Source organism: Brassica oleracea, chromosome C5 (genome assembly GCF_000695525.1).
Source record: "Brassica oleracea var. oleracea cultivar TO1000 chromosome C5, BOL, whole genome shotgun sequence".
Lineage (NCBI taxonomy): Eukaryota > Viridiplantae > Streptophyta > Magnoliopsida > Brassicales > Brassicaceae > Brassica > Brassica oleracea.
In genome coordinates, this window is record NC_027752.1 from 20900357 (window position 1) to 20910706 (window position 10350).

Here is a 10350-nt window from a genome sequence, read left to right on the forward strand (position 1 = left end):
TGAAGAATTGAATGAGTGGTATCTCTGTCTTCCATCATTTGATGTCACGCTCACCGTTCACCACCACTCCACGGTTTGACATATATCTCTCTGTCGCTGTCTTTGTCTCTCTCTTTGAATCTGATTTTTGTTTGTTTTTTGTAAAGGAGGGTGGAGGATGCAGAAGAAGCTTGATGGTGGAGGAGACAAGACCAGCCGTGGTCGCAGTGGCTGTTGTGCGGCGGAGGCAAGGCCACACATGGCGGCTGGAGGAGGCAAGGCGAGGCAGGCATGGCCGCTTATTTTTTTAGGGTTGAATTTTTTTTAATGATTTGGTTTAGTTATCTAAACCTAATTTTATTTTAAACCAATTTCATTTTGTAAACCGAGTTATATTTATTTCGATTTATAGAGTAACCAATTGAAACTGAGATTTTACTATTACTGTCATACTTTGTGAGGTTTAATTATGACAAATTAATAACATAATGAATCTTACAAAATACAAAAATTTTGTTACACAATTATAGTAACGGATAAATATTATTTCGTTCGTCATTGATCATTATGTTTTGTGACTAATTTTTTGATAATAATAGGCTACAAAAAAATTTGACCAAAAAAAGGCTACAAAATTAAGATTTTAAATTAGTTATAAATAATGACGGTTTGGGGCAATATATAATGTCAGTATCGGCGACAGTAAAAAAACTATAATGTCGTCAATATTAGTGACATTTTGTGACAATAGATCCGTTACCAGAAGTGATATAGTTGTCACATTAAACAGTCACAAATTAAGACAGTTTGATAAAATTTAATAAATAAGAAATTACTACAGTTTTGTTACTAGTATACAACGTAACTATGTGTGACGATTTGTTACAAAAAATTTAGTCACAAGAAATTGTGACATTTTTGTTAGTAACCATTAATAATTGGTAACAAAAACGTAACAATGATAATATTGTTACAAATTCTTTGCTATCGTGACGGAAAATTTCGTCACAATACATTTATTTTCTTGTAGTGGAAGATTGAAGATTGAAGATTGAAGATTGCTCTTGAAGTTTGAAGTTTCTTTGTTTTTGTTTTGGTGTTGGCTTTGGATTTTATTTCTCCCTTGATCTCATTAGAGATGTATTTTGCTTTGACAGTTGCTTTTAAGCTATATTATGAACAAGTTTGATTTCTTTTGAAGTTTAATAAATGTTCTTTTGAGTTTTCCTTTCACTGTTGCAATTTACTTAACGAACGTATTCTAGTCTTTGTCCACGTTTAAGATAGTTGTGTTATTCAGGTTGTGTAATGCACAAAGCTGGACCTAAGATAGTTGTGTTATACACGTTTTAAGATACTTGTGTTCACTTACGTTGAACCTAAAACTGTCTTGCTTAGTTTTGAAGTGTTTTCCACCCATGTTAACGAGTCTGTAGTGTTTCAATTGTATTGTAATTATTTTTTAGAATTACAGAGCCTGTAAGTGTTTCATGAAGCAAAATTATTTTGTTCAGATTTTCGGGTAATATAAGGTATTTCGGGTAAAATGAGTAGTTTTGATAACCGAAACCCGGTCTAGAACCGAACCCTAAATTTAATTGGGTTCAACCGGGTTTAGACTGTGTTACAAGATCCGACCCGAACCCGACATAACCCGAACCGAGACCGAACTAAACTTTTATAATACCCGAATGGGACTGATTTATGTAAACCCGATTAGAACCGATCCGAACCCGAATGGTCACCCGATTGCCCAGGCCTAGCCAAAACCACAAAGAAATACTCTGCAACTATGCTCCATCTTTGAAGAACAAGCAGCCGACAACCTTCCTGCTGAACAAGTACAAATTATTAGCAAAGTTATAATGAGTACATGTGCTGATTTGTTGTTCGCTAATCGGATCTTGGAGGCCAAGTGACATTCATGTATAACAAGTGTCTCGCTGTTTTTGGCTGTGATTTCTCATTTACAGATTTGGTGTGAGCTATTTTGTTCTTTCTGGTTATAATTGTGGTGCTACTTAGGAATTGGGAGAAAAGTAGCAAACTAGTGTTTGTTTTATCTTTACATTGCGCTTCCTATAACTCGTTTTTTCATGTTATAATGTTTTTAAAACGTTCTTTTAAGACCTCTATAATATTCTTGTTTTTTTTAACTTTGTTTATATGAAATTACAAGAGAAAAATAACCACCGTCTCAAATTTCCTACTTAAAAAATCTCATCATAATAATTGGATATTTAAAGCTGGAAAAAACATGTTTCATGTGATATATATATATATATATATATATTTTGCAGACAACATTTGCTAAGTTTTTCTTCACGTGTGGGAACTTGGATAACCAAAATGCTAGAAACTACACCAACATTGAAGTTCCACATCTACTCGAGAGCATGGTACTTAAAGGGTACAATCCCAAAGCGATATTCTCCACAAAGCTCATAAAAGGATGTTTCAACCTGAGAAATATCCGAAAGCCATTAGGGTTATGGAGTCTCGAGAAACTCGGCCAGCCTGATGTCTTCGCTTATAATGTTTTGATTAATGTGGTTTGTAAGATGAGTTGAATTGATGATTCTACAAAAGTTCTCGATAGGTTGATGAGAGTTTCTCCAAAACGTGCTATGTATAGTTCAAGATTTATATTAATGGTTAAATATTCGGTTATGAGAATCTGTTCGAGAGATTACTCATGTCAGATATTCAATCAGTCACGTTAACCATTGATTTCTATTTTAGATTTAAGCATGTTTTAAAAAAAGTTATGTAGTTTATTTGAATTTAAGTTTAGGTAACTTATTTGAATTTATTTGTAAAATTCACAATGAAATAGACACGTATATAATTGAAGAAGTTCGACACAAAAAGTTAAATCCGTAATAAGCCATTTTCTCCTAGTTGGTGCATCAGAATTGTGTGTCAATTTGGCAGGACTGTTTGCCTTCGTTTTCTCACGGTTAGCAGGGGTCCCTTGTGGTCGTGGACTGAGAAGGTTTGGGTTTCAGTCACCCACAGTACGTTGATAAGTGAGTTTTGCGTCTTTTGTTTGTTTGCTTTGGACGATGATTCTTGGTGATTTAAGTGGGTTGTATTTTGTGAAATTTGTTCATGTGGACGTTTGTCTTAGTTTTGTTGTCTCTGGAAAATACTTGTTACGCCAAAGCGCTACAGCTCCTCTCGGTTTTGTTTCTCCGTGGGGATGTTGTATCCACCGATTATTGGCTATGGCACTGGATTGTCCTTTGTACTAATATCGATTATGTAATCGTCATTTCCACTAATCCAAGAATGTAATCAATAAAACATTAGGTGTAAGAAAGTAATCTTTCTTCTTGGATTACGTTTAATTTTTTTTGTTTACATTAGGTTTGGCTACACCAGACCTCCCACTGATGAACAAAATTCAAACTTAGTAACACTATGAAATAAACTAAGGTATCATAAACTGCTCTTATTACCTAAACTAAGCGTAGGTTGCAAAGGTCAAACCCTACTTATGAAAGTTAGCTTACCTACAAAAACTAGTCCTGGTCCTTTCAAGTATCTACGAACCAGCATTTTTCCCCAGGTTTATTACATGCAAGTAAAATCTCCCACAAAGGTAATTCAAAAAAAAAAAAATTCTACCACAGATAAAAAAAAGAGTTATCCTTCACTATAATGATCAGAAATTCAGAATAATAGAACTCAAATATCCTTAAAATCATGGATTAACCAAATCAAAACACTAACAAAGAGTGTTGATGAGTCTGTACTCTGTACATAAACATTACATTAATAATACTTCATTCAGATTCCACATTTCTCCTTCATCTCCAATCTTACATAGTTCAATACATATATAAAAGAGATGGAAAGATAATGAAGAAACAGTATTACCAGAATCTCTCGACCCTTCTTCTTATGCTTCAAATGTCTAAATTCTCCAACTGAATGTTGCTCTTAAGAGGCACATAATCACCAAGATACCCACCAAGATGATCATACAAAGCTGTCTTATCAATCGTCTGGTGATGATAACTCTTGCAAACATAATAAAACACACTCTGAACCAACAAACCCACAAGATTCACCACCACAAGAACACCAACAAGCAAACCACCAACCAGAGTCCTAGTCAAAGTCCCATACTTTCCTCCACCGTGAACGACAATCGACCCGAAAGTAATCCCAATCAACGCACAGAGCAAAAGGTAAACAAAGACCAACCCGGTAGCCATCTTAACCTTCCCTTTGAGAAGCTCATAAGCTTTTCTCATGGCTGCAAGTCCATAAACCGGCTCAAGAACCGAGATCACGCTGCCTAAATGCCATAACGCAGTGAAATAGACATGAACACCGAAGTACAGAACAGCGATCAACAGTCCGGCGATAACCGCTAAGCCTACACTGTTCATGTCGAGAGCTACGAAGAGGATCACTAGGAAGACAAAGAAGACCGCGTTGTAAGCGAACATCAAGAGAGCGACCCAGAGGAAAGTGATCAAGAGTCGTTTAAAGACTTTGGGGATGGCGGAGATGGTGGAGGAGAAGGAGACTGGCTTCCCGGTGTAGAGAGAGGCAACGGTGAAGACCACGGCGGCGGTCGAGAGGAGAGAGAAGGCGAAGAGGAAGATGAGGTAGCTGAACTGGAAGATCAGGAGCTTGGTCCAGTCGTGACGAGAACGATCCGAGTTAGGAGGGTCGGAGGAGTCGAGCTTGGCGAGCAGCGGCTGGGTGAAGAGGGAGTGAGCGAGGATGGCGAAGGAGAGAGGGAAGATTAGGGAGAGGGTGATGAGGTAGAAGGTTCTTGGAGATCGTTTCTTGATTGAGATGGATTCTTGAAGGAGTTGAGGAATCGTCAAGAACTGGAGCTCTTCTGGCTGGAGATCCATGGCGGGGTTGGTGGGATCTGGTGAGAGAGAAAACAGAGGAGAGATGAAGAAACACCGACAGGTCAATATCGAAATCTGAGAGGAAGATGAGATTTTTCTTTTTTTTTTCTTAAATGAGTAATCAAGAAGATGAAGACTTTCTTGGAAACTTCTGGGAAACTCTTAAAACACGTTTATGTTTGTACCGCTACTTTTTTTAACTAATTCTTTCTGTTGTCCTTTTACTTTAATTTTTATTTAATTAGTTATTATTCGCTTTATTTATGGTAAAATATGTAGTAATAAATGGTCAAGTCTTATTCTATGAGCAGAGTTCTTTTTGCATGATGCTGGGACGCAATCTTGGAAACGGGCTTAAGAGCATCTTTAAAGCAGGGCTCTTAAAGGGGTTTTTACTGTATTTAGTAATTTATTCGTTTCTTCATCTTCTTCTCGACGAAAATCTATTCATCTTCGCCAACCAGAGATCGGTTTTGTTCGACTTCGTCAATCAACGAATCGTCAAGGAGTTTCCGGAGATTCCCGGCGGCGACAAACAGAACTACCCCAGCACTGGATCCTCCGTGCTCCTCCCTCTTTTGATTTTGCTTCTGCTTCCAAGTCTAATTCTTTTGATTCAGATTGATAAGAGTTTCCAGATTCTCATATAGTTGGCGATCAGGTACATCGTTGATGATTGGTTCATCATGTATGTTGATTTTTAATTTTTACTCGTTTGATTGGAACGTAGAGAGATATGTATGGTGTTTATGTGGAATCATAGTTTCTCTTCTGTGTTGAATTGATCTTTGATTTTACTTAGCATATGAGAATCTGACTTTTTCTGCTGATCTTATTGAATGTTAAAGCTTTAACTTATTTGAACCCTGAAACATTGTGAGAACATAAAGGAGAGAACTTTGATGTTAAATGATGAGACAGGTGTGTGATTGTTCAGTTGCTAGTTGTGTAAAGCAGTGTCTAGGATAGCTTAAAGAATGAGGAACAAGACCACGCTGAGATGTTGATGGACTGACTCTGTTTTGTTTCTGACTCTGTTTTGTTTTTGGTTTTGTGGTGTGCAGAACAAACGTGGTGGGAGGGTTAAGTTACGGCCTATGGTGATGCCTCAGTCTAAATTTGACCACGCTGAGAAAGGAGATGCTCTCTACGGTAAAGTGATGGTTCATGAAAGTGTGGAATTTTTTCTAGTGCCAAAACCCGTCTCCGTTGCGTTTGGCATGTAACTCTCTCCTTCTCCATCTTCTAGGGTTTATGGGGTTGGCTGACGTCCAGCTCCTCTTTTCGGCTCAGATCGATTCTGATTCTATGTACAAGAATCTCCAGTTTCTTAGGACAAGGATGGATTAGGACTGTGTTCTTTGTTTTTTCTTGTTGAAATGTTCATGGGGTGAGTTTCATTGCAAACTGGTTATAAATTTTGCTTAGTTTATATGATTCTTCAGGTTTTGATTAGTTGTAGTGACTTGTGTTGATGTCAATTGTGTAGTTGTAGCTAAACAAAATAGAATATGGTTTTTTTTAAGAATCCATAAATAAGATACTTGCATTGGAAGACAAAAATTTAGAGATCTCTTAAGTAAAATTTTTAAGACACATTTATTATTAAAAAATGATTAATTAGAGGTGTTAGAGATAATCATGCTCTAAGACTTTTCATTACCTACATTTTTAATATGTACTTTTAACATTTAATTGTTTATCTTGTGTGTATCATAAAATCGATGCATACCTCTGGTCTTTTACTAGAAAAGATCAAAAATCTCTTAATAAGTAAAAAAAAAACTGTTAAGTCCTTTTTCAAAGTGATTTCATAGATTAATAAAGAGGGCAACGTTAATCAAGTCTTTTACAAGAAAAGATCAAAAATCTCTTAATAAGATAATTAAGTTTTTATAGGTTTGTATATATATGATAACTAGTCTATTTCTAGTCTACAAAATTAATTTGTAGGTTCACATTTATAGGAGATAGAACTAATAAGGACTAATTCGTCCCTTCCACTGAATCGTAGGTGCAGAAAAATCACATGGACTAATGGTCCCATTCCAACGGTCAAAAGTCGATATCAACTTTATAGCTTCGTGTAAGAAAAAAAAACTCACAAGTTACAACTGTCATCTTGAATTATAAGCAGATCAAATGTTTGTGTATAAAAACAATCCCACAAACACATTGTTATATAAGATAGTCTTATATATTCCTTATACTTTCAGTTTTGTATAGAAACGTCTAATAAAAGACAAGATCGGTCATTAGTATACTTTTAACCTTTGATTAGTTAATTTTTTCCGTTTTGTGTAAAGAAATGTAGCACATGTACAAGACCGTATGTAATAGACATATCTCATCGTTTTAAGCAAAAAAATATCTCATCACAATATTTAATAAATTAAATACCTTGCACACATATACATATTCCACACGTACCTTAACAATGAAATCAATAAGAATTGAATTTCCTAAAGGTGAGCATACATATATATCTTAGCACAAACTAAATATGAAATATATTTTAAACACAGTAGTAAACACTTTATATTCTTGATTATGAACCTTCCAAGTATCTACATTACAGTACCATGTATTGACATTCAAAATTTCATTTATCATGTATAGATAGTAATTAATTATGAAAATAACAGTCGTCTATATATATATATCAAGGTCTCATGTGCTGAAAAAACACTAACCACATTTCTCTCTTTCTTCCTCCCGTTTTGCATTCTCATGGTATTAGGGTCTTAGAAAGACCGATTTAAGATGAGGAAAGGTAAGGTAGTGATAAAAAAGCTAGATGATAAGGTAAAAAGACAAGTGACCTTCGCGAAGAGAAAGAAGAGTCTGATGAAGAAGGCACGTGAACTCTCTGTTCTCTGTGATGTTCCCATTGTTCTCATCATCTTCTCCCAGACGGACAAGCTCTACTCTTTCTGCTCCCAGTCCACCAGGTTGACATGTGTATATAGCCCCATATATATATAGAATCATACATGTGTGTTCTTGCTGTATATATGTGTCATAGAATCATGCGTATGTGTGTTCTTGCTTTAGCAGAACAAATTAAAAGAAACCAGAGCTCTTTTTATTGTAATTAGTAAATCTTTATTTATTTCGGTTACTCTTCATTTCATGTGTGGTTTTGGCCATCCTTTTTTTTGTGCAACAAGACCATCTATTACTTTAACATTGGTATTACATCATTTAGAAAGTTTATATGCTTTCTTTGATAAAAAAGAAGTTTATATGCTTTCTTTGTTTGAATTTAGCTTTGAAATCTATAAAATTCAGTCAAATAAATAAAAGAGCATCTTCTGATATAGCTAGGTTTGATTCTAAGAAAGTACTTTTGAGATTCATAATTTTCTGATCCAAAAACACGCATCTTAATTAGCATTTTCTATTTTATTCCAATTTTATTTGATTTTTCAACATCAGCATAGAGAATCTCATCATGAGATATCAATTGACAAAGGAAGGTCATGCCGCTGCAGTCGACAGTTTCCACCCTGTAGTATTAAAAGTCTTCTAGTTTATTTATTACAACATTTACCTTCACAAGTTTTCAATTCATGGATTAGATATATGATTATCAATTGGTCACAGGATCACGAATTATATTGTGAAGAGACGAAGGAAACAATGATGAGAGAGATAGAGAATCTTAAAATGAATCTTCAACTCTACGGAGGAGGACATGGCATGAACCTCTTAACCTACGACGATCTCCTTCGCTTTGAGCTCCAACTCGAATCTTCTTTCCAAAATGCTCGAGCTCGTAAGGTATATATAAATACACTCGATTAACATGCATTCATACAAATTGATAACTTCCGTTTAATATACACATATATCTATTAGATGTAATGTACACGTATTTTGGTGAATTACACCTGTTTTACACACTCTCGCACATGTGCCTCCATTTTTCGTTGAAAAATTAATCTTGAAAAGGAGAAACAGTTTTGTTTTGATCGCTTTATTAACTCATGTCTCTTGTTTACTAATTACCTAGTTTGAGCTCATGCATCAGCAGCAACAAAGGGACGACCCGAAGGGAAAGGGAAAGGTGAGTTTGTCATTGGTACTTTTACCAAAAAATCGGCTTAACTATAAATAAATAATAACATTGTGTAGTTTTCCAAGCTTAGTAAGATTTATATATAATCATATTAATTTCATCTGTTCTTTGTTGTTGTCAATAGGAAATATTCATGGATGAAGAGAACCAACAGTTTTACCATCTGGTACATTATACGTACATGATTACATGTTTTTGTGCTGTGTGTACTAGATTTATGTTATTATCTGTGTAGTAGATCTAGGCTTTTTTCATACGTATAAGTTAAATTATACTATACAAATAGTGAGACTAACCTTTTTTGGTATTTATTATGAAGGGACAAGGAAGCTCTTGGGAGCATCTGATGTGGCAAGCAGAGAGACAGATGATGACGTGTCAAAGAGAAGTAGAAGATGACTTTATGCGTCGGCACATGAAGGAGCAGTTCCCTTTCAACGTTGATGAACAACCTACCGGCCTTCTTCAACTCCTCCGCACTCCTCCATCGCCCGTTAAAACCCTGAGTCAAAGCCCCGGCACAAATAAGTGTTGAGGAATTGTTATTGATTTATATATTTTTATTAATTTAAAAATACATGTAGTATTTATAAATCTAAGTAACATATACAGATTTTAAAAAAAAATATCGGATTAGTATTTACAAATCTGGAGATTTTCTCTCAGATTTGAGTCTTTGTATTTTTAACAAAACAATCAAAACAAATTCATTCAAATCCATTATAAAATTAAATTTATCAGTAAATCGTTACGATTGAATAACACTTGATTTGATATAGAATTTATGAATCATTAAACTAATAACACATGATTTTAATATAGAATTGAAAATCATAGAACCAATACTAGATTTAGTTCGAATTTTTAAATCCATTAAAATACAACAACCAATGACCAAATACCGATAAAACATAGAGCGTATAGGGTTGACCCTTGACCAAAAAAGGTTGATCCGGTTTGGTTTGGTGAGTTCTAATTAAGACCATGCTTTGCTTTAAGACCATGCTTTTATTACTTTAGGGGTTATGTATGAAGAAAGTATTTTCTGATAGTTTTACAAAGAAGAATATAAAACAAATTAATGAGGACAATTGGAAAATGAGGACTCTCTGAAGAGTTCGTAAAACATTGAAAACACACATTCGAATCACATATTTTTAGATGACAAAAAAAAGAAAAAAAAATCACATATCCCCTATATATTAATACATAAACATTTAAAAATTATAACATATGGTTTGTATTAATTAAAAAAGTGTTTTGCTGAGTTGTCACGTAATTAGAATGCTAATTTTGCTTACGTGACAGCTTGAAAATCAATTGAGAATTTTGTTACTCCAAAATTAAATTGCTAGAGAATGTTATATTATATAGTATGTTCATTATGGACCATTCATTTATCAAATTCAAATT

General features: G+C 34.6%; 2 protein-coding genes across 2 annotated transcripts; one reads left to right on the forward strand and one right to left on the reverse strand.

Moving 5' to 3' along the window:
• Positions 1 to 3663: 3663 nt before the first annotated feature.
• On the reverse strand, positions 3664 to 5014 carry LOC106295994. Its single transcript, XM_013732030.1, has one exon. It carries the CDS (start codon positions 4854 to 4856, stop codon positions 3891 to 3893), a length of 966 nt encoding a protein of 321 aa, XP_013587484.1. The 5' UTR covers positions 4857 to 5014; the 3' UTR covers positions 3664 to 3890.
• Positions 5015 to 8343: 3329 nt separating this feature from the next.
• LOC106344748 (MADS-box protein defh21) lies at positions 8344 to 9472 on the forward strand. The gene is made up of 5 exons (XM_013784062.1): positions 8344 to 8367; positions 8463 to 8639; positions 8872 to 8925; positions 9062 to 9103; positions 9257 to 9472. The coding sequence occupies exons 2-5, from the start codon at positions 8499 to 8501 to the stop codon at positions 9470 to 9472; spliced, it is 453 nt and encodes a 150-aa protein (XP_013639516.1). The 5' UTR covers positions 8344 to 8367; positions 8463 to 8498.
• The last annotated feature ends 878 nt before the right edge of the window (positions 9473 to 10350 follow it).

Excerpts from the sequence above, each read along its gene's own strand:
- LOC106295994 (XM_013732030.1), bottom strand. The coding sequence starts at position 4,856 with ATGGATCTCCAGCCAGAAGAGCTCCAGTTCTTGACGATTCCTCAACTC.
- LOC106344748 (XM_013784062.1), top strand. The coding sequence starts at position 8,499 with ATGATGAGAGAGATAGAGAATCTTAAAATGAATCTTCAACTCTACGGA. Across the intron at positions 8,640-8,871 it reads AAAATGCTCGAGCTCGTAAG|TTTGAGCTCATGCATCAGCA; the intron begins GTATATATAAAT and ends CTAATTACCTAG. Across the intron at positions 8,926-9,061 it reads ACCCGAAGGGAAAGGGAAAG|GAAATATTCATGGATGAAGA; the intron begins GTGAGTTTGTCA and ends TGTTGTCAATAG.